This window comes from Terrapene carolina, unplaced genomic scaffold, assembly GCF_002925995.2.
Source record: "Terrapene carolina triunguis isolate 2854851 unplaced genomic scaffold, T_m_triunguis-2.0 Scaffold836, whole genome shotgun sequence".
Taxonomy (NCBI): domain Eukaryota; kingdom Metazoa; phylum Chordata; order Testudines; family Emydidae; genus Terrapene; species Terrapene triunguis.
The window spans coordinates 1,806,708-1,830,915 of record NW_020665187.1 but is presented as its reverse complement, the minus strand read 5'-3'; the positions used below and the strand labels follow the sequence as shown (position 1 = coordinate 1,830,915).

Here is a 24,208-nt window from a genome sequence, read left to right as displayed (position 1 = left end):
AGTGCTAAGGAGTTGGCAGGTACCAGAAATAAGGGTGCCTGTGCAATATTAATTCTGCTCTTGTATGCTATGCGATTTCATGTAGTACTTGTTCTATAGGACTTCTGCTTCTTCATTGTTGTGGATGAATAGTAAATGGGGCAGAGGGTTATAAGAAGAGAAAGGATGTTCTCTTGTGGCAAAAGCACTGGATTGGGACCCAGGAGAGCTGGATTCTTAATTGGCTCTGTTATAGACACTCCCTGTGTGATCTTGGGCAAGACTTTTGTGTATGCCAGAGTGGGTATAATTAAATTTGCACAGACTACCTTAATTCTAGAATTCCCTAACTCTTGTGTGGCTAAATCCTCTAGGACAGGGGTTCTCAAACTGAGGGTCGGGACCCCTCAGGGGGTCACGAGGTTATTACATGGGGGGTCGCGAGCTGTCAGTCCCCACCCCAGACCCCCGCTTTGCATCCAGCATTTATAATGGTGTTAAATATACTAAAAAGTGTTTTTAATTTATAAGGGGGGTCGCACTCAGAGGCTTGCTATGTGAAAGGGGTCACCAGTACAAAAGTTTGAGACTCACTGCTCTAGGAAGCCTTGGAAATCTCCCCCAATAATTCTCAGAGGCTGTCAGATTCACAAAGTACCCTTAATGATTTTCAGCCTTAATGGTGTTTTTTAATATAGCTTTTTGCATGTAATAAATATATACATGGAAATAGGCTCAAGTATTGTGTTGAGGATGTAATAGTGCCAGGCACTGTTGCTTGGTGGATAGAACGCTGGACTGGTATTCAGGAGACCTGAGGTCTATTTCTGACTTGACCACTGGCCTGGCTGGTGTCTTTGAACAAGCCACTTAACCTCTCTGTTCCTCAGTTTCCACATCTGAAAAATGGGGATAATGTTGTTTATCTCCTTTGTAAAGTGCTTTGAGATCTACTGGTCTGAAGGGCTATGTAAAAGCTCAGTGGTATTATTATTATCTCAATAGTCACTCTCAAACTGTGGCTGCTTCCATATCTTAATAGGAATGAGGATTGTCTTGATGAAGTGGGGATTGTCGTCAAACTTTGTCCTGCATCTAGCTCCAGGACAACTCCAGAATTTGGTTTTAATTTTACATGTTTGTGGAGTGGGATTGCAACCTTCAGATGCCACTCATCTAAGGATCGGTGAAGGAGACATAACTCCTGCTCTACATCTTCTAAAGATGTCATTAAAATGTCACCTGTGTCCAAAAAATGGAAGCCTGCATAGAGCAAGGAAGCCAGTTTGAATGTTGATACCTTTTTTGTGATGTAGCAAAGACTTTGTGGACATTCTGGGGCATATGACACTTACAGATTAACAGGGCTACCACTCTGAAACCTGATCCACTGTAATTTCTTTTCCCCTTTCTGCTTCACTTTAAGAACCCAACCTTTTAGCTTTAGGCCATTAACTGCAAAATCTATGGCATAAAGCACTTTTATATAGTACTGTAAGTGCTGCTTTGCTTTTGGTGCAGGTTGCCTTCAAGATAGGAACCGTCTCTACTGTCTGGTTAAAGTATGTGCTAGGTAAACCGATTACTGTAATGTGCTCCCATTAGGTGTCATTGATGCAAGGCATTCAGGACATTAACTGATGAATGCATGCGTTAAAGTACTCAGCTGAGGCTCTTTTTGTGGTGCAAAACAGCTGAGTACAAAAGAGGAGGATGCCACTAGCAACGCCCATGCAGCCAGGGGGGTGGAGAGTGGAGCTTACAGGGTTTTCCACCTTCCAAACAGAGCGGGCTAGTGGCTGGAACAAGGGCTGGTCTACACTGTGGGGGGGATCGATCTAAGATACGCAACTTCAGCTACGCAAATAGCATAGCTGAAGTCGAAGTATCTTAGATCGAATTACCTGGGGTCCACACTGCGCGGGATCAACGGACACGGCTCCCCCGTCGACTACGCTACCGCCGCTCGCTCTGGTGGAGTTCCGGAGTTGACGGTGAGCGCGTTCGGGGATCGATATATCGTGTCTTAACGAGATGCGATATATCGATCCCAGATAAATCGATTGCTACCCGCCAATACGGCGGGTAATGAAGACGTACCCCAAGGCTGCATTTTTAAATTTGCAAAGCATTGTTTACCTTTGTGATCTGGAAGGACGCATTCTGTGTGAACCGCTGGAGAGCACAAGCTCAGAATGGCTACTTCTTGAGTCAGGGCCCTTGTTTCCTAATCAGGGAGTCCCACAAAAGGGAGCAGGAAAACAGAATTATCATAATGTGTTTGTTTACAAAATCTGCACCAAGGAAATACCCTGACATGCGTCTGACGAAGTGGGTATTCACCCACGAAAACTTATGCTCCAATACTTCTGTTAGTCTTAAAGGTGCCACAGGACTCTGTCACTTTTTACAGATCCAGACTAACACGGCTACCCCTCTGATACGTGACACCCTGACTCTGTGTCACCAGTTTCTCCTCCTACACTCAGTTTGGCTGTCATTCGACCACGGGCAGCTTGGGCCCCAATCCTGTAGAGCAGTGGTGCCCAACCTCTTTCGTTGGGCAGGCGCCAGACGAGCCACAGAGGAGCATGGCGGCGGATGAGCATCCATCGAAATGCCGCCAACAAGCGGCAATGTTAATAGGCGGTGGCGCCGAAATGCCACCGACAAGCGGCGTCATCCAGAGGCGGCGCTGCCAAAATGCCGCCAAAAATCGCTGGCATTTCGGCGGCAACGCCTCTAGATGACGCTGCTTGTCGGCGGCATTTCGGCGGATGCTCGTCCGCCGGCCAATACGCGGGCGCACTTAGACGCCCCGGCGGGCGCCATGGCGCCCACAGGCACCACATTGGGGACGCCTGCTGTAGAGGGATCTGTGCAGGCAGACCCTTATGCTCTCACACTGTCCCATTGCATTATGAATGGCACTGGATATTCTCCTTCTCATGTTCCCGTCAATCGCAGTCTTGAGGCATTTTGTAGGTACTAGCTTTGAGCCTATGACATCAGTTATAGTGAGAGTTTCTGCTAAGGATGGTGTAAAATTTTCACCACTTTAGTTTTCACTGCCATTCGCTGACTGTTTGTACCTCAATCCCTCTGATTAGTTTTGCAGCTGTTTGTTTCCTCTGGCTTCGAATAGTGAGCGTTTTAGCTTCCTGTGAAGCAGTTAGCAGAGATGGTGCTTTTGCACCATATTTTGGTGAAGGCTATAGAGATAGTGTATCATTCATGTTTCAGCCATGTTTGAGAATGTGAACCAGTTTCTTCTCCTCTTTCCTTCAGAAGGAACTTGGCTTCAGGGTTCAGTAACGTATTTGAATAGCTGCATGTTAAGCTATTGAATGTAGGAGAGGAACACAGCAAAAATGTTATTTTTAAAGGCCCACGTCAAAGAAGTAACAGAGGGGTAGCCGTGTTAGTCTGAATCTGTAAAAAGCAACAGAGGGTCCTGTGGCACCTTTAAGACTAACAGAAGTATTGGAGCATAAGCTTTCGTGGGTGAATGCCCACTTCATCAGACGCAAGACATGTCAAAGAAATAACCCTTTGAAACCTGTTTCCTTGTGGTTACCAAATGCATCCCTAACTTGCCCAACTTTGTGTCATAACTCTGTTCTTGTGGGGCTTCCCATAGCTGGTGGACTGCTGGCACAAATACATGATGTTTTTTTTTATTATTACTTTTTAAAGAGACCTTGCATCTGGGGGAGATGAGACCTCCACATGGTATGTACTCCTGGGGGTGGGAAGGGGGTAAATTAGGTTCCACTTTAGGGTAAGGAGCCTTGACAAGATCACTTTTTAACTTACTGTAATAGTTTAATTGATCACATCAAATTACACAACTTGAGAAAATAATTCAGTTGTGTAATTTTATTCCACATACCTCAGCTGCGGCAGGACTTAACGTTCAGTATCTCCGCTTCTTGTAGATGGTTCTTTTCTCTCCCCTCACTCCCCACAAAAGATAGTTTCATTTTAATACTCGTGATCTGAGAAGTCAAGTCACCACCTTGTATGATTCAATAAGAGGAAACCAGTTTGTTTGGGAGTTTTTCCCCTGAAACTGTCGAAACAAAAACTTGGTACTGGGCTGCTGGCTTCAGCCAAGTTTGAACTCTGTTCAGCTTCAAACCCTTGATAATAGGAAGTGTATACTGGAAATACTCAGAACATCTTGCTCATATTACAGCATGGTATTTGCATTGGCTTTTATACTGTCTTTAAGTCAGAAGCAAGTATAAAGTAAAGCCATTAATTAGTGAAAATGCTCATGTCTTTCATATAACAGTGTTCTGGAAATGTTCATTCCATCCATTGCATTGTTCAGGTTTTGCCAATTTTAAAGTTACTCTCCCTTCTGGAACCAGAGCAAAGTTTCTGAGAACTGTAACTGAACTGATTTAGCAGACAGATACCACAAGGCTGCTGCAAACTAGTCTGCTCAGAGACCTGTTCCTTAACTTGCACCTTGCTTTAGAACTTTGACTTGTGCAGCTTACGATTCAGGAAAGTATTGGCAGCTATACTGGTTTGACAGGTTTGGTATTCTGCGTAAGTGTCCTGCATTGTTTACGTCAGTTCTGACTGTACGTAGCATCTATTAACCAGGGGTTAGAATGGGGGACAGGAGATGTTCATTCCCTCTGGGGCACCTGGCATTGGCCACTGTCAGAAGACAGGATACTGGGCTAGATGGACCTTTGGTCTGACCCAGTATGGCTGTTCTTATGTATTACTCAGTTGCCACTGTGAAACCAAACTTGTTCTCTTACAGCAGGAAAAAGTGGTTAAAGTTTTGTGTTAGACCAAATAACTTCATTTTTTTTTTTCCCAGAAGGAATTCAATTTAATTTAACTTGCAGCATAAAAACCTCTAACAATTAAAGGATATCATAGAACTTGCTGAGTAGCTTCAAGTCATTAAACACCAAACTAAAATACAATTACTCAATATGCTTTAGTATAGCTTCGAAGCAGCACGCTCTTCTCCAAGGAGTACCATGTGTTCCCCACTCAGCTGTCCATAACTCAAAAGAATTAACATAGAGCCTCGCCGGTTTACACAAATGACTATGATTGCAGATTAATGAATTTTGCAAATTAGCAAGTTAAGCAAACAAGATAAAAATCAAGGGTACTGCATTGCAAAGTGTCACTTTACTTCTTTATGTGGCTAGTGTAGTTTAATTTTATTTGATCCTCTATAGTATCTGTAGTGCAATATATTTTAGAGAAATTACAAATACTGGATAGTGTAGGATCTTGCTGTCGTTCTGGGCTATAAAATCTGCAGAGAAATGGGAAGGAATGGGATCTTGGGAGAATTATTGGGTTTGTGAGCTAGAAAGCTTCTTTTAATGTTTTTCTGAAGGTACCAACTACCACAGACCAAAAATAAACTTTCGTACACAGAACTATTGCATGTATAAGAAATATTTTGGGTGCGTTTGGATTGGTCACATTAGTTCCTCTTTGCTTTATTTGTACTTGGCAGTGTCCCTTTAATTAAAAAAAATCTTGTGGCTTTTTTGGTCTCTTTGTAATATCCCTTAAATTTCAGAGTTAAAATTTATGTTCTCATTTAGTGATTTATTTATTTATTTATTTTGCTTTCCTCTTTATCCAGGATGGGTTTAACTGTTGTCGCAAACATTGCAGAGTTTGCATAAGACACAGTTGTGTTCGGATCCTACATAAAGGTGAATATTGTGGGCATTTTTTTCAAGGTCAACAGTGGTGGATCTAAAAATATTCTGTCTAGAATCCAGAGGGCATTCCTCACCCAGTTTTAGAACATTTAAAAAAAAAAAAATCCCAACCTATCATTTTGCTCAGACCAGTGGCTTGAAAAACAAGAAACCACTTTGTCTGTAAAACCGTCTGCCAAGATGCTCTCGTTTTTGGGTCTTCCGTCTTTAACATGAGACTGATGCAGAATTAGCATCATGCTTACAGCATTTTGAACTCCACTCCAAAGGCAGTGGTAGGCCCCACGTCCATCTTCACACACCGTTACCTACAGGATGTAGTTTCAGTCTGTTTCTTCCTGACTGTTTTGCTGATTTGTGTCATCCTCGCTCTTCTTCCTTGCTTGTATCTTTCATTTGTACTTCATCCCGTTGGATTAGTAATGGCCACCTACATTGTGCTGTGGCACATTTGGTTACACTTTAATGCCTGCCTTGCTACCGCTTCACCATTTATTTTTAAGCACCGGGGTTCCCGTTTGACATTTACAATGCCTGAGTTAAGGTGCTCCAGTGCCTCTTGACCAGGCCTGTCAGTGAACTGACACCTGCTTGGTATTTCAGCACCAGAAAGGGGTGGGTGTACCCTGGGTGTACTCTGTCTGCAGATATTTCTGTGCAGAAGGGAGGAAGACTGCTTAGCATGTTCAAACTGTGTCCATACAGCAGGATTATGTCCATGATGGGCAATCCTGTTTCACCCCGGCTTTTGCCATGTCAGATGAAGGAGCAACAGATACATATGGCCAAAGCAGGGGTGAAACTGCTGCAAAATTAAAGGGACTGTATTAGAATTGGGTCAGCTTCATTTTGAAGATGCTGGAGCTGTACATCCATGGAAACTCTCTCATCAGACTTGTCTGAAAAAATATTCCTTATTGTTTGGAACCCAGAGCATTGAAACATATACCTGCATAGTTAATACACATCAGTAATTCTCAACATATTTACTGTTGTAGGCCACATATGCAGCGCTCTGTGTTATGTAGGCCGCATTCCCACAATATATATACTACTTGTATGACCCTGAGGATGTCACATGGGTTGCAGCTGTATGCTGATCCTGCCGTGGGTTGAGAACCACTGATATACATTCAATGCTTCTGTAACCTGGGAATGGTCTGTGATCTGGACAGTAACCATGACAGCTTTGGGCAGAATGATTTGACAAGCGATCTGTATTAATGAAGATAATAAAAGTGAATTGTCGGCTTTATTCCTTCTCCATAAAATACTGCTGTACTCTGGTGACTTCAGAACATTCTGATATGTGAAGAATGCATGTCTTCTCTTTTTTTAGTGGTCTTTTTTTCCCCCTCTTGTAAGAATTTGTTTATACCATGGTTAGAATCAAATAATTGCTTGCCAGAATGAACCCTTCCCCCCCCCCCCCCCCCCATTTATGAAATGCCAACAGAAGATGGAGTAGAATGTAGTTTTTTGCATGTTTGAAGATTGGAATGAGGCTAGGAGCCCAGTAATGACGGGAAGTTGGGGTTTTTTTCAGGCCCATTGTTGTGTTTGTACATCTCTTTTGTGCACATTTTTACTTATGTAACAGCAGTTCCTCAAAGGCAGCACATAAACGATAGAGTGCATACACAGTGCTATACAGGCTGTTGTTAATTTATGAAGTTAAAAAAAAAAATCCTTGTTTCCCTCCGCTCTGTTGTCAGAATGTAAACATGTTGCAAGAACTTGAGTAATGAAAATGTTCTGTCCTAAAATTGCTAAACTTTGTCGGGAGCCTGGAATGCCGCTGCTGACTAGGTACAGGAGCTCCAAGCCAAGACTTTCAAAAGTGCCTGGAAAGCTTGTGTGGGTTTTTTTTGTTTGATTGGGGCTCTTTTTTGGGAGGGCGGGGGTGGAGCTTATCTGGAGACATCAGCCCTCTTTAAAGGGTTACAGAAAGTGCTATGCTGCCTATAGTGGCAAACTAGTGTATGTGCTTCTGCTGATATGTCTTATACCTGGTTCCCAAACGAAACAAGCGGTAGCAGCAAAAGCATTTTTACAGTGGTATAACGGCATAGGGCTTTTGCCAGTATAGAAATACCATTAAAAAATGACACTCTGTAAGTGACATTACTGTACCAGCAAAAATTTCTGGTGGAAACCTGTCCTGAATCACTAGCCACTTAAAAAAATCATACCTCAGTTCATGGCGGTAGCTGTTTTAAATAATCTAGCAAGTGTTTTCTGGGGCAAGAGACTGTATTTGTGTCTAAAAATTGTTACATTGTGTTTAACCACGGAAGCCAATGCCAGTACGGCCTGAAAAGGATGACCACACTGTCCTAAGAACTTGAATTTAATTGTGTGAATGGGCTAGTCACATGGATTTTATTTGCAGTTTTTTTTCAATTGCTTCTAACCTTGTCAGTCAGCCTAAGCAGTGTTTGTCGTTTCCTTTCCCTTCATCCTTCTCAATGGCGTTTGTATCATGCCGTTTGTTTACATATGTTCCTAGAAGGAAGTATGCAGCATTGAAGAATTTGGAGTTGATTGTGTATGTTCAGATACCAAGTGACCAGATCAGATAATGAATTGTACTGCGCTTCAAAAATATCAGAGGGAAGTGTTGTGCAATGCAGGGTTGCTTCTGAGAGCTCCCCTGAGGGACGCTTGTTCTAGGACTGATATTTTGTTGGGTTAGTTGCTGCTAACTTGTGTAACTGTTAACAGAAGCGGTAGGGGCCACTTGAATGCAAGCAACTGGCTGAAGAAGGCAGAGGGTCTTGCATGGATTCATGACTTGTGGACCATCTGGATTTCCTCTTGTGGCAGTGGGACTACAGAATGATAATTTGCTTTCCCAACTTGTAAAAGTACGATTATCTTTACATAGCTGCATAGAGTTGTATCTTACATCCACATTTGGGCTGAAGTGTTGATTTGACTGTCACTGTTCTTTCTAGCTTGTTGTTCTGAGATTTCACCGACATAAGGGCTGATTCCAGCAGGCAGGGACTGAGCAACTCGTAATCTCTCCTCTAACCTGTATTCTCAAAGTATTCACTGATGATGACCAACCTTCTGAGGGATTGTGGTGGCTCCATAGTTTCCCCCCGGGCCCCTAAAATTGGCAGCCCCATCATGCATTCACTTTCTGCCTTCCTGCTTCATACGCCCCTCTGTATCTTACTCCGGACAGACCTGCTGAGCTGCTGCCCTTCTTCTGTTTTAAGTTCCCACTCTTGAGGTGCACACTGAGCTCCCACATCCAAAGAAAAGTGTCCATTAACTCTTTCCCTGTAAGGTAATCAGGCAAGAGAGTCTCCTCCCTCCCGCTCACCCTCCCGTTTGTTTTGACTGGTGCTCCTGGCCATATACTGGTTCTCACAGCCTAAGGGCCTCATCTAGGGGCTTCACTCTGATTACAGCCATGAGTGCAAGCGCTTAGTGCCGGCAGGCAAAACCACCAGTTTCACTAGTGGCACTTTGCCTACTTTCAAACAGTGGTCAGCTGCCTTGGTGCAAATAGTGGCTTTGCCTGCAGACAGTAGGGGTCGTATTGATGCTGATGGCTGTAAGCAGGGTAAATCCCTTGCTTGTAAAGGCCTAATTTTGGAGGTGGGGGAGGAAGAGAAAACTTGTCATGTTTAAAAGTATATATAGTAATATTATACGTATTCTCTTGCCCACAGTCAAATATGTAGCTCTTCATGCACTTCACAGGTCTCTGTAGCCCTTAACACATGTTAGATGGTCACTAACATCTGAAATTAGCCATTCATTCATATAGATATATATTGTTCGGAGCTTGGCTCTTGGGCCTCCTGACATGTCTTTATTCTGACAGGTTTAGGACTATAGTGACACCTGCTGGTGAAAGCAGACTTATTAATCAATTACGAATAGTCGGTTAGGCAACTTTTTGTGAACCTTTTACCCAATCAGTATTACTCAAAACCTGACGCTGTTCTTCAGCTAGAGGAATAGAACAGAATATCAGGGTTGGAAGGGACCTCAGGAGGTCATCTAGTCCAACCCCCTGCTCAAAGCAGGACCAATCCCCAGACAGATCCCTAAATGGCCCCCTCAAGGATTGAACTCTCAACCCTGGGTTTAATAGAGTATGATACTGATCGATAAGTGCTGTGCAGGGACTGGAGAGTCTCAATATTTAAACTCTGTGTGACTGTAACCTCTCGTATCTCAATGAAGACATTTTCATGTTTGAAGTATCTTAGAGTGAAAATTTCACAGTGGTCTGGGTTTAAATCTAATAATCTTTCCTGTTCTGCAAAGATAGATGTGACCTTTTCACTTCACACCTAATCCCTCTAACGGTCTCATTTTTTCTTTTAAAGTCTTTGCACTGTGGGTGGGTGGGTGGGTGGTATCAGGGGGTAGCGATGTTAGTCTGTATCCACAAAAACAACAAGGAGTCTGGTAGCTTAAAGACTAACAGATTTATTTGGGCATCAGCTTTCGTGGGTAAAAAACCTCACTTCTTCAGATGCATGGAGTGAAAGTTATTATATGCTGCCTGCATCTGTAACTTTCACTCCATGCACCTGAAGAAGTGGGGTTTTATACCCACGAAAGCTTAGGCCCAAATAAATCTGTTAGTCTTTAAGGTGCCACGGGACTCCTTGTTTTTGTGTATGTAGTGTTCTTTAACAAGGATGTTCTAACTGTGGAGAGTGAAGCTTCTCGTCGTTCTGTATAGAGTTATGGGAAATAACAGCTGGGTTGAGGCTGCAGAGCCGCTTCGACAAAGAATGTGCGTGGGCACTGCCTTTGCGGCCTCTGAAGGCTGGTAATCTGTAGCTCTGCTTCTCTCCATAATCACCTCGTAATCCCAGAGGAAGAATTGAATTTTCAAAGGATCTCAACCGAGTCTAAATGACACATGCAAGGTTTTGAAGCAGCTTTTGAAAATGGGGGATCAGGCATTCCAGGATAGCTGGGCTGTTATCCCTTCCGGGTAGGCTTCTCCAAACACTAGCCTTTGAAAATACATCCCCTTTTCCATGGCACCCCCCCTCCCCCATTTATTACAGTAGTACCTTGATGCTCTAGCTAAAACAGCACCTTAGCACGAGGGGGCCGCAAACATGAAGTGACAGGATCCCTGCCCAGCAAGCTTTCAGTCTAAGTGGAGGAATCCATCAAAGGATGAGAGGGGAGACAGAGGCATCAAGAGGTGGAATTGCCTAACGTCACGCAGCAGATGGGTACTAAGAACTGGGAACAGAACTCTGGTCTTCTGAGACCTGGACTAGTATGTTCTCCACTGGACCATGCTACACCTCTCTTCCTTGGTTTTCTCTGTCTTGAAGAAGACTTGAAATCAGGAATTTTAAATGGTCCCACAGACTCTAATGGGTTTAAGCTAGTCCATACTGGAAGGCTTATTTGTGAGCCTTGTACAGGTCTGTTGTCTATATACTTGAATTGCTTTGGCTAAACTGAGAGCCTGGCTTTGGATCTGCTAAGCTTTAGCTAGACTGGTCTGTATTGTGCAGAATTAATTCATGTGAATTGTCTGTGTCCAGTTGGTAGATCTGTCTGTCTATGAATTGTTTTTAATGCACAGTTCCTTAACCTCGTGGTATTGTTTATTGATTTACAGGGATATAGATAATCTCTTAGGACTCTAATAAAGACAAATTATTCATCTCACTTGGTTACAATCTGTATTAATCAGAAAGCACTATACTTGTGGTATCCCAGGTCCTTCTCTTCATAACCCTTCCCCATATCATTAAAATAATGCCATACTTTATCAGCAAGCTGAGCAGTAGCTTATATGGCTGTTAATGAGAGGGTTAGCCTCTCATTTTGCTCATGAGCACTGCACAACAGAGGATCGATTCACTTTTGTACGTGGACATTAACAGTCATTTAGCTTTGAATCAATGCAGACTGCGGCAACTCCACTGAATTTCTTGGAGATGCTTTTCCCACTGTCTTGCAGTGTCTGCTTCATTCAGATGCACCTTATTGGGGCTCATCTACACATGGAGCTATTGCTAATGAATTGCATGTGGGCACTTTTTCCAGATTGATTCCATCTGTGGACTCTTACTCCAGAATAAGAATGTCTACACATGGAGTTATTCAGGAATAGCGATTGCACTTTAAATTCACACCCCTCCCTTAATAGAAACCACTTTCAAGCGTAGATGGGCCTTTATCAAATTGATATTTGAATTCCAGATTTAGGGCCAGTTCTTGAGGTGCTGAACACCTGTGTGGTCTGTTAGAGAGGAATATGAGAGCATTGTTGGAACTTTGGGCTGCCAATGCGGTGCATTGTGCCTGGAACAACTTATTTTTAAATGAGAATTTCATGAATAACAATTTTGTTTAAAAGGGATTAAGGTTGGGTAAGTGCGACATATGGCTGAAAGAGCGATCTACTAAAACGTTAGACAGAAATCTAGACACTTTTGAAAATAAGATTCTGGGCATTGGTTGGAAAGACTTAAGGTATGTCCAGACTACCCTCCGTATCAGCGGGTAGCGATATATTGCGTCTCGTTAAGACGTGATATATCAATCCCCAAATGCCCTCCCCATCGACTCCGGAACTCCACCGGAGCGAGCGGCGGTAGCGGAGTCGACGGGGGAGCCATGGCCGTCGATCCCGCGCCGTGTGGACCCAGGTAAATCGATCTAAGATACTTCGACTTCAGCTACGCTATTCACGTAGCTGAAGTTGCGTATCTTAGATCGGTTGCCCCCCCCCCCCCCCCAGTGTAGACCAGTCCTTAATCACCAACTATGACATCTGAGAAATCCACAACCAGCAGTTTGTTTCCACCAGAATCAGAAGAAAGTGCTGGACGTATTTGAGGCATGTATCGCTGGATGCCAATACATGGACTCCAGCTTGAAGCTGTCAGCTGGTGTGAGGGTGCTGTGACAAAGTTCCTCCTCTATCTTGGTGGGTCCTGCGCTTATTGACGGATTTTCTTGCCTCAGAGTTTCACCATGTGGGTTGGGGAACAGCCCAGAGACCTTCCCCTCTGGAAGAACCCACAGTCCAGGTCAATTGGGAGGTTTGGGGGGAACCCAGGCCCGCCCTCTACTCCGGGTTCCAGCCCAGGGCCCTGTGGACTGCAGCTGTCTATAGTGCCTCCTGTAACAGCTGCATGACAGCTACAACTCCCTGGGCTACTTCCCCATGGCCTCCTCCAAACACCTTCCTTAGTCTCACCACAGGACCTTCCTCCTGGTGTCTGATAACGCTTGTGCTCCTCAGTCCTCCAGCAGCACACCCTCTCCCTCTCAGCTCCTTGTGCCTCTTGCTCCCAGCTCCTCACACTCACACCACAAACTGAAGTGAGCTCCTTTTTAAAACCCAGGTGCCCTGATTAGCCTGCCTTAATTGATTCTAGCAGCTTCTTCTTAATTGGCTCCAGGTGTCCTAATTAGCCTGCCTGCCTCAACTGGTTCTAGCAGGTTCCTGATTACTCTAGTGCAGCCCCTCCTCTGGTCACTCAGGGAACAGAAAACTACTCATCCAGTGACCAGTATATTTGCCCTCTACCAGACTCCTGTACCCCACTGGTCTGGGTCTGTCACAGTGCCCAAGAGAAACCTTAGGAAGAACTCTTAGCAGGGAGAATAGAAGAGTCAGTCTCAACACTGCAGAGCAAATAGCAGAGAGGAATGGACGAGACGGGTTTCTGCTCTGTGCGCCAACATTGGCGTGGGAAGGATGTAAAAAAAAAAGTGTAATTCTTTGCCCCATGAAAACTCTAACAGGTTATGAGACACTTCCTAACCATACCTTAGTGCCCAAATTCACATTGCCACAAGAAGCTTCCTTCTGCCTCTAACTGATAAGGAAACTCGCAACACATTAATCTCCTTCAGACTTGCCTACAGAGAGACTGTAATGGAGTGGCACCAATTGCAAGCTGACTGGAGTCTTACTGTCTTCATTTATTTGCTCTGATACAAGCCATCTGTGATAGCTGTTGGTGCACTGCACCAGTGCAAACCCCAAGCCGCTATAAAACAGTTTGCACAGGCTCGGCCGATTCCAGTTTCCTGCAGTGTAAGCTGCACCTGTGCAAACAGCGGCTGATGATGGTTGTGTTTTTTAAAGTCAGGTCACTCTTTGGGAGAGGGCCTGTATCTTATCAACCAAATGACCCCCCCAGATTTGCACCTCAGACTACACCCAGGACCCTGAAGCGACATTCCAAATTTCAAGCTGATCACAGTATGGATTTTAGGAAAGGATCAAAAATTTGGCTTTTAAACAGCAACTATATTGCACCCTTAACTATGCTACAGCTATTACCATGCCATAATCACTTCATGCATCAGTCCAATGAAAACATACGAGTTTAAATCTGTTGTTGGACCTATTGGCATATGTTAATTGCAGCTGAAAACAGATTACACAGCCCGCTGTTTTTGCACCACTTACTGTTTTTTCAGCATTAAAATAATCGCGCAGTGGAGCTTGAAGGGAAATAAAACACTTGAGAAGTGTAGCTAGGGTTATTGAAGAAGCAATTAGATGACAGCATAAGCGTGGAGCAATAAAATGGAAATGAAAATTGATAGGCTTAAAAGCTTGCCATCCCTCCCACCCCCCCCTTTACAAATGTTTCATATGTTCGTCTGTATTTGGAAGCTTGTCGGTGACACGCTTTAGTTCCCATGGTTTTTGTAATTAGGTATCGCTCCTTGAGATGGAGAATGCCTCGCGTGAACCGTGCCAGACGATTTTTCAACTTTATATATCTCTTTCTGTGCTCACAGTCATTAGCCAGCTAGCGTGCTCCAACGATATCTTCACTGATAGACGCTACTAAAACTACAGTCTCTCCCAGGCTGCTTTATTTATTGCTGGTTCTCATTTTATCGTTGGGAGGCTTCGCATCTGTTTTGTGGATTAGCTCCTGGATTGTTGCTTTAATCATTTTAAACTAAACAGATACTTAAAAGAAAACGGTCCTCATTCTGTTCAGCCTAGCAGTCTAAAAGTACCAAAGAGAGAAACTTTTTTGCCTTGAATAAACCATGAGACATTATTAAAACCTCTAAAATTTGCACACAGCTGGGCCTTGTGTTGCAAGTGGAAACTGACTACGTTTTCTTCCATTCCTGCTTGCTGCCAGTGTCTGAAATAATGTCATTTTTGTGGTGTGGCTAGCACTGGGCTCAGAAATGCCAGCTTGCAATAGAAAGACTACTCCATTTCTGTCTAGGCAAGGTGAGAACTGCCCTTAGGCTCCTGCTGCATCTTCGCCTGTAAGCACATCAGACACACAACCTACAACTATTGCCTTGAGTTGGGAATAATGTTAGCTAAGTATGAGTGACCTTGACGAAAATACAGGCTGTGTTATGCCCTAACTTTCTCTCCTGCCCATGAGACACAAGTAACCAGCATGATAGGATGTTGGCTATAATAGTATTCTCTGTTATACCCTGTATTACTCAGGAGTCTGGCCATTTCAGAGCTGTGCCAGAGGAAACTGTCCATTTTCCATTCAGTAACAATAAAGGAGTTCTTTAGTATATTCTGATGCCGACCCTGGTAACGTGTATTTAACATAGTTTGAACTTTTTACATTCGCAAACGTATTGCAAGCACTTCTGTCGTAAGTAGAACTTGTCAGAACTTCTGAGACAGAGCTTTCCATTAATCCAAGGTCTGTTTTGTTGCCTTGAAATCTGCATCGCGTTAGAATTGTGTAGATTGCCTCTGGGGTCTGTACGTTTAGAATACTAAAGTTCTAGTTGGACTTTATGCTCCCAGTTCTTGCCAGAAGTGGTACATGCTCGGCCTAGGGAAATGCTGTATAATATAACTTGGCTGCAGACTCTTGTGTCTAGTCTCAGGTTTGGCTTTAAAATCATAGAGACTTTTTGGAAGTTGGGGGCGAGAGAAGAGTAAAGTCATACGTAGTAATCCAGAGTGCATTTTATCGAAGTACACGTTTTCATGGCTATCATTATGCAGGCCAGCTAATAAAGCCTCAGACTTACAAACAAGTAAGAGAAGAGACTCATGTTCTTTGGAAATCTGAACATCTCGGGGGAAATCATGGCCCCAGGGGAGTCGATTGCAGTTTCGCTACTGACTTCGGTGGGGGAGTTTTGCACGCTTGTTTTGTCTCTGTTTTCCAGAGTGGGTTAACCGAAATGGTTGAAATAGTTGGCAGATAACAATATTGACTTGCTCGATTCTATCTTCCTGAAAAAGACACATGCCCTACAACTGCCTTAAACCTCGATAACTCGGGCAAATCTATGGAGTAAAGAAAGCAAGTTTTGTTTTGATTGCCACTCCTGGGCCCATTTTTGATAAGGATATCAGTGATTCGCTGGAGGAGGATAAAGGCAAAAAGTAACTTGTTCAGTGTTCCCTAAGGGGGGGTGGGGGAGGATTGGACCAGGTTGTTTCTTTTTGACCCTGACAATGGTTTGTGTAAGGAAGCTTTGTACAGGAAACGGGGTGGGGGCCCCAAAATTAATTACTTCCCAAATGTAAATTGAGACAGCGAAAGGGTCTGTAGAGGGGCAGCTAACTCCTGGCTCCGCGGCTGTCTAGAAAATACAGCGGGAGAAAGGTGCTCCTTCGGATGTGTGGCGTGACGCTCCATCCCACGTATAAAATGCCTAGCAATTGGTAGTTTGTTTTTCCTTCTTTTTAATTCCCTCATTGCTTAGGGTTTGCTGGTTAAGATTCTGATCCAAAAGTAATGCAGATATTTCCCTCTAGGTGATCATAGTGCTCAGCTGGGCCTGCATGGTGGAGGGGGTGACGGAATGGGAGACGAAAACGCTACTGTGGAAGAAGGGGAGACTAGTCCCGACCCACAGCCACAAGGCCGAAGGATGCGGAGGGAAGCCTGCACCTGCCCATACTGCAAAGACAGCGAAGGACGGTAGGATTTGCTAACTGGGTACCTCAAACTGTAGTCGGGATCGTCACTATGATGTCAGGGCATTTCAGAAACCCAGAGGGATGGAGGCTATAGGTCACTTAGCAGCCTTGGCCTTCGAGAACTAAAGTCAATCCAGGTTGCACTCTTAATAAAATAGGTTGACAGGTCGGATGGTTGCAGTAGTGCTCTCTCCCAGGAGCCCTAGGCCAGCTCTGGTGAAGGGTGGGTCACAGCAATTTTGGGGCACGTGCTGGGTGCCTCATTTTAAACTGCCATTGTCGGACTGGAATAGCAGCGTGAGGGGCTGATGATGTCCGAATGGGTGGGCATCAGCTCAGTTGCATGAGAGAAGGAGGGAAACTTGCACTAAATCCACTAACGCTCTGCTAGTGTTCTAGTCCCTGGGTCCTCCTGAAACGAAACTTACACATGAAAGCTGTTGGGAGTCTTTTGTTTTGGTTTCCCCCTTAAAACTTTTAACTGAAAGATTTTTACTGTCTCTGGATTGAACATGCACTGCGTACATGGTCATCAGGTTATAAACTGTTTGCTTCAATGGCTTCCTTTTCCATCGCTAAAGTATTATCGGGTGCAGAAAAAGGGCTAAATCTTATGGCTGAAATGAGCACGCTCCTGTTGTGAGCAACTGAGGGCTGAGCCCTGTATATTCCTGTGGCCTGGGTTCTCCTGCCAGAGAACAGTGCTGCAGAGTGTCAGGGTTTGTTTAGTGGAGTCTAGGCTCCTAGTGTCTACTCTGTGCTTCGGCTCCTGCCTTGGAGAAATGCAGCTAGCTCCCGGCCTCGCTGGTGATGAGACCTTGGTCTGTGTTAAAGCTTTGAGAGCTGTATCGCGGAAGGCGCTATCGCAGGGCGGTAACAAAACACGCTGCACTGAGCAGCATGAAGGAGTCAGCGTCAACCCCACAAGGCCAGAAATGTTAATCGGAGGCCGTAATTCCCTCCCTTTTGGCACCTCGTCATGCCTAGGGCTTTAGGGGGTATCTCCAAATAGGGGCAGGGCCATGGGTGTACATTAAGGACAGAATTTCAGTCATCAGCTATGTGACGGGTCTGCCTGGCCAGCAGGGTCACTCAGAATGAACAGCTGTTTGAGCTCCCCTTTAAAACCTGTGAACGCAGCCATTCCCATTCCCTCTGTCCCCCTCCCTCCCACCACCTCTTCCCACTTCAATCATTGGTTCCCTCCCCTTCCTTTTTCCGTGGACTTGCTGTTCATGGCATACCCCATATTGGTCATTGCTGGGCCCATCCCACATGCCCCATTGCTGGGCCCGTCCCACGCGCTCTTCCTCACTTGCACAGCAGCTTTGTTACACTGGAGAATTTTTAGTTAAAAATGTGCTGAAAAAGGGACTCTGAGGAGAGACCCCATGGAACAAAAAGGTTTCTTACGCACGCAGTGAAATTAGGGACAGATTTGCTGAGGAGCCACCTGTTGGACCATGTCTTCTGACTGCTCCTGAAGAGGCTCCTGGTTGCAACCTCTTCTGTTTTTTCACTGAGGATTTAAGTGACTCCTCTGTGGCCCCTCTGAAGCCCTCACACCCACCGTCTTCCCCCCCCCCTTTTCCTCTGACTTAGACTTTTTAAAACTAGTGATTTACCTGCTCGTAACAGTTCCCACTCTGACTTTAATTGGGGAGTGTTTTCGTGCACATGTGGTACAGGTTTGAGTCTCCCAATAACACTTCAATCTTTAGGAGAACCTGTCATCCAAAGGTGTGGATGCAGTTACCAACCTGAGAGTGCTCAGCACCTTTGATCTCTGGAGTACCTTGTAGTCACCAATCCCCAAGGACACAGACGTCATCTTCATTTGACAGAGGGTTAGACTGAAGTGTTGAGTGGGAGCTGACTTGCTTGTGGTCACTGAGCAGAGCCAAGACTAGAGAACCCTGATTCCTCTAGCCAGGAGACCGTCCTGCCCACTCTCCTGTATTTCTAATGTCAGCCCAGTATCTGAGCAGTAAGTAGGCGTGTCTAGTCAGTGCTCTGATCAGCGACTGGTAACCTGGGGTTTCCATTGTGCGAGCTCAGCAGCCACGCCGGATGCCACATTTAGGAAACTGATGTTTCACCTCCCTGGTAGCGAGAGTGGAGAGGCTCTGTAAATTAACGCCTTGATTTCTTTGGATTCTTCCAGGGGTTCTGGGGATCCCGGTAAGAAGAAGCAGCACATCTGCCACATCCCGGGCTGCGGGAAGGTGTACGGCAAGACGTCCCACCTGCGGGCTCACCTCCGGTGGCATACCGGGGAGAGGCCTTTCGTCTGCAGCTGGATGTTCTGCGGGAAGCGCTTCACGCGCAGTGACGAGCTGCAGCGGCACAAGCGCACACACACAGGTGAGCCCGGGAACCTGCCCTGGCTCTGCGAAGGGAGCACCTGCCAGATGCACTTAGAGCAGGGGCGTGGGGGAGCCTCCGCTCTTTCTAGCCTTGTATGTATGCTGCAAGGGGTTCCAAGATCCCTTAGTGGATTGCCAACACTCTCCACTATGGGCCTGGTGTTCACCCAGTGTTCATCATCTATTGCTTTGGGTTTCTGCAGTACAAGTATATTTACAGGTTCTGTCACCAGCTGGACAAAACCATGACTCTTCTGTTCGTTGGCAGCTGCATCAAGCGAATCCTCTGCAGTACTTTCAGCTGAGATGTTTTCCCCAGCTTAGGAGCCCCAAAACAAGGAACAGCTAGAACTGTTCAGAAAGCCGCCCGCAGGGGGAAGTAACATTCAGAGTAGGGGGAGATCAATGTGAGAGGGTCTGAGAGGCCATCATGGAGACAGAGCCAAAGAAATAACACGTCAGAGCCTGATCTCACTCTTGAGAGCGTCCACACTGAGCGGAGCCCTGTTGAAATCCGGGAGGCTCTGTGTGAGTGCATGATTCACAGTTCAGGGTTAGGGCCCACAACGTTTTGGGGAAGAGGGTGTGTTTTACTCCACATAATAAATTCAGTTTGGCAACTGGGTGGATGAATTCTTCCTCGCTACATCCCTCGTAGTTCTGAGACTTTGGTTCTAGTGCAGTAACTAAATGTGGCTTCTGACACCTGGTATGTTTTCATCACCAGTAAATCTGCTTTGGTCAAAAGTTGTATAAAGTGAAAGAGAAAGCCGGTGAGAGGAGACTATGAAGACCCTTGGATGTTAACATGGCAAAAGGCACTGACTGCAAGTCTTAGCAGGGCTCTGCCCCTCAGAAATAACTCTGACATCTTTCACTGAAGGGCAGTTGAAAAGTGCTGCACTCCTCTCTCCCTTAATACCTGTCGAGGTTGCTCTGTGAGCTTCATCCAGGCAATAGCTGAAAATTGCTTCTTACTCAGAGTTTGGTTTGTATGTTGAGCCCTTGTTTGTTTGTTACAATGTGGTGGAAAGGTTTGGCTTCCCATAAGGACGTTAAGCAAGCGCGTTGTTGAAATAGCTGAGCGGTTCTCCTCTCCCGTTGCTGTTCACAGGTGAGAAGAAATTTGCCTGCCCGGAGTGCCCAAAACGCTTCATGAGGAGCGATCACCTGTCCAAGCACATCAAGACCCACCAAAACAAGAAGGGAGGCACAGCCAACAATGTGGCCATGAACGTCTCTGCGGTCTCCATGGACACCGGGACTTCGGAGGGAAACAGTGGGCCAACCCCATCGGCCCTCATCGCAACCAACATGGTGGCCATGGAAGCCATTTGTCCCGAGGGCATCGCACGCCTTGCCAGCAGCGGCATCAACGTCATGCAGGTGGCAGATCTTCAGTCCATCAACATCAGTGGCAATGGATTTTGAGACTGTGAGAACCACAAGACATGGACGATGTACAAATCTGGGGTTCAAGGTAGTGTGCTGAGAGGGTAGGGTCAGTTACACCTTCTAGCACGAGAGCCCAGTTCCTCTCTGCCAGGAATGCTACCTGAAAACAAGGCCCAGCGATCGGCTCAGACCTCTGAGGCCCAGTGACTACATGGGGATGCCAGAGCTTTTTTTGACTCGACTTTCCCTCCTCCCCCATAACTTCTCCCCTACCTTTCCCTCAGTAGCTACCCCTGATGCCAACATGCCTTGGTAAATGTATATGATCATTGAAATACTTTTTAGCGCAAAAAAAAAAAGATTCTATATTATTATTATATATATAAAAATATAAAATGTGTTCATTTGAGCAAGGAAAAAAATTGCTGCGACCAAAGTGTTTTTGGTCTATTTTGGATGCCTTATCTTTGAACAGATGACCCCGTGGGTAGTTAATAAGACAATACCCAAGCTGTTGTTCAGATGCTATATTACATTTTACATTGTAACCTTAAAAAAATTAGCCTTTTGTATGCTCTGCTTTTAGGTTTCCTTTTTTCCTTAATTTTTTTTAATTATTTGGGTGAGGTTTTCTTCATATAAAACAGTCACCCTCTTCCTTCCCGTCACCCCTTCGTTGCTTTATTTTAAATTGTATTCGCTGCAGAGATTCTCCTATCCGACTTATTTTAACCTTGCTCTTTCATTCTGAGCATAAGTGTACATGTAAAATTGATTGTAAAGGTTTTTGTGCGGGTTCACTCGAGCTATTTACCAGAAGAGGGTCCGGGACCCATAATGCATTCTGAGATTTTTGCGGGGGGGGGGGGGGGGGGGGGGGGGGGGAAGGGGAAGTCTAGGGCAAATTTATTTTTCTGCAGTCGGTCTTAAAAACAAAACGCCAACGTCAGTGCGACCAGGGCTGGTGAGATGAAGACACCTTGAGTGTCGAGTGGCAAAAAATAAGAAAATGCAGTGGAGAAGAGACCACCGATAACATTGTGTCTATCCAGAGTAACGTGCCTAGTCCGGTTAAAATGTAGCGTGAGGGGATGCCTGTTGGCATCCCTAATCTGAGGGTTACTGCAGAGCAGCTGATGCTAGTGCAGAGGGTGTGTTGAAATTGACTGTTGGTCAGACTGGCAGGCTGCTGGTACATTTGTAAGTGGCAGGGCGTTTGTCTGCCAGACATGGACTTCAGGCATAGGGTGCTTAGTGGACATGTCACACGGCCCCGGGCTGGGGCTGTTTATTAATGGGAGGCGTGTCTCTTATTCAGATTAAATCATCACATCATCTTGCAGGATTTTTTTTTTCTTCCAACACTACATTGCTTTTCTGGCTCCAAGGCTTCCCTGTTCTTGCAGAGATTTCCAAACCAGTAATTGGAAACAAAGGAATTTCCCGGCCGTCTTTGCCTCTGTCTTTTTCAAGCCCATGGTGGGCTGGTAGTACTGAACCCTGCTAGACTCCTCTGTCCAGCTCACTCTTCGTCCCCCGCCCTTCTCTTCCTGCTGCAGCCACAACAAAGTGGGTGTTCCCGATGTCCCCTCCATTTCCCCTAGCCCTTCTGTGAAGCCCAGTGGAAAGTCCTTACAACAGCATAAAATTGTAGGAAGAGGACCTCGTGCCCTGTAGACTGGGGGGGGTGGGCTTCAGGATTTAGAATCCCTCCAGTTGAGAATTCAGACACCTTCATGTGTGTCACCCACCCTCCCTCGGCCCACAAATCATCCTTGATAATGAAGCTGCGTGTCATTCATGCACTCATGCATTTCAGCGCTTGGTGACTTCTTCAGTAAATCATTGGTTCAGAGACACCTGATGGAAAGACAAGGGCTTGAGGAATCCTCTAGGAATAGGGTGAATTTTATTTAATGAGGACGATAAGCAGTGTTCGGGTGTGTTTTCATAGAAAAATAAGTGCAGGAAACTGCCATATACTCCAACACCCTGGTGTTCGATAGCTTATTAGTGCAGGCAGGTGGTGGTGGTTTTAATTTGTAAGCTGGATCTTCTGTTGAATCCCTTTGCTAGGGAAGGTAGAAACATTGGGGTTTGCATTAACCAGAATCAAGGCTGAGCTGCAATAGAGCCCTTGTCTGGAAGAGTGGGAGGGAAAGGTCTGTCTCTAATGTGTGGAAAGGTTTTTATATTTGGAACTCTGTTGGAAAGTGCAGCAGTTTTGGAAGTTAAAAATTAAAACCCCTTCGTATGGGTTGCTGTTGATTATGTAACTATATCAAATATCTATCAAAGCATTTAAAACAAAAATCTGGTGGTGTGTGCAGAGGATAGCGTTAGGCCAGTGTTAATTGTTCCTCTCAAAAAGAGGAAGAAAAGAGGTAAGTAGCAGGTGGGAGGGCAGATATTACAGTGGAGTCAGTGTCTCTCTTCACATTTTGGTCCCACAGTTCTTGCTAATTTTCAGCACACATGGAGGTGTTGGACTCCCGTTTCATGCTTTTTGCTGGGAGACTTCTAGGGAGTTTTGTATGCATGTGCATGGAATTGCAGGAAGACAACCTGTTTGGTAGGGAGAAACAACGTTGGAGTGAAATAAAACTTTATATGAACCTGAATCACACCTGTAAATGGTGCTTACTTTCTCTCTAACTAAAAGCAAGTGTGATTCTGCTGTATATTTTATATACACCTTGCATAGAAACACTTCTTTTAACCTGTTCTACCTAAGGAGAATACACTTGAAATGAGGCAAATGCCGTGTGCTTCGGGGCTTTATAAGAAAGTTCAGGAAGAACGTCCATTATTAATTATTTCAAAAGCTCTCCTAGACCAGTTGCTGAGAGCACAGAGCCAGTTTTGATAAGAGCCATTCTGTCCTGTGTCAAACCAGCTGAGTTCTAGAGAACTGAATTCTGGGCTAGGTGGGGAAACAGATGTGTTAGTCAAACTAGTGTCATGGGGATAGCCATAAAAGATCATTCTAAAATGACAAGGGTCTTCTGTGCTGTTAGCTTACAATACCACAGATGGGCAACTTCTCTGTGAATTCCCTTTTCTCTTCCACGAGGGCCAAATTCTTTCCCCTCTTCATGGGATGTGATGCAACCCAGAACATCAGGAGCGGGTATTTGTAATCAAGCTGCCATTAAGACACCCAGGCCGACCATGGTTGCCAAGGTAGCTGGGCTCTGAAGAGCCGATCACTCAGAAGTAACTTTTTTTAGTGTAATGCAAACCTCAGCACTAATCCGCAATTGTCTTGTTTGCTTTAAAATCCTGGTTTTTTTAACTCTATATGCAAATTCCCTGCAGCTGGGGGATATTACAGGTTCTCTTTTCAGATCTGAGTTAGATTTTTGGCAAGGTCTGTCTGTCAGCCAGCTCCCTTGTCTTCATTCTGGGTGCGGCTTGCTCATTTGGGTTTGGAGAGAGATTTCTTCCACAGCGGGATGTGAGAGTTTTGTACCTTTACCAATTCAGGACTGCGTGGTGACCTTTCCTCACCAGACTCTGTGTCTGTGTTGTCAGAGCATCAGCATGCCTTGTCAGTTTCAAACAGCAGTACCTCCCCTTTGCACCTGCAAAAGTCCTCCTTGTCTTCAAAGCAGGAATTGGTGCATGCCGGCAGGAGGCAAAATCCTGCCAAACTGTGAAGTGTGAACACATTTTTACCTTTTTAAAAAATAAATACAGGGAGGGAGGAATCTTAGCTATCACTGTAAATTCCTCAGGCTGATTTCTTTCATCTCTCTATCTCTATTTTTGGATTTGTATATTTTTATATAGGAAACTTTAAACATTTGTATTTTTTTAACAATCTGTGAAGCACTATGAATTCC

At 45.0% G+C, this 24,208-nt stretch overlaps 1 protein-coding gene across 2 annotated transcripts in view; it reads left to right on the top strand.

The window, feature by feature from the left end:
* SP1 (Sp1 transcription factor) overlaps positions 1-20,868 on the top strand; it is a 30,501-nt gene extending 9,633 nt beyond the window's left edge. For both annotated transcript variants that reach the window (XM_024218246.3, XM_024218247.2), the window contains exons 4-6: positions 16,438-16,603; positions 18,767-18,966; positions 20,083-20,868. In XM_024218246.3, the coding sequence (XP_024074014.1) occupies positions 16,438-16,603; positions 18,767-18,966; positions 20,083-20,399 (683 nt within the window). In that variant the 3' untranslated portion in view covers positions 20,400-20,868. The remainder of the gene's footprint in view (positions 1-16,437; positions 16,604-18,766; positions 18,967-20,082) is intronic.
* The last annotated feature ends 3,340 nt before the right edge of the window (positions 20,869-24,208 follow it).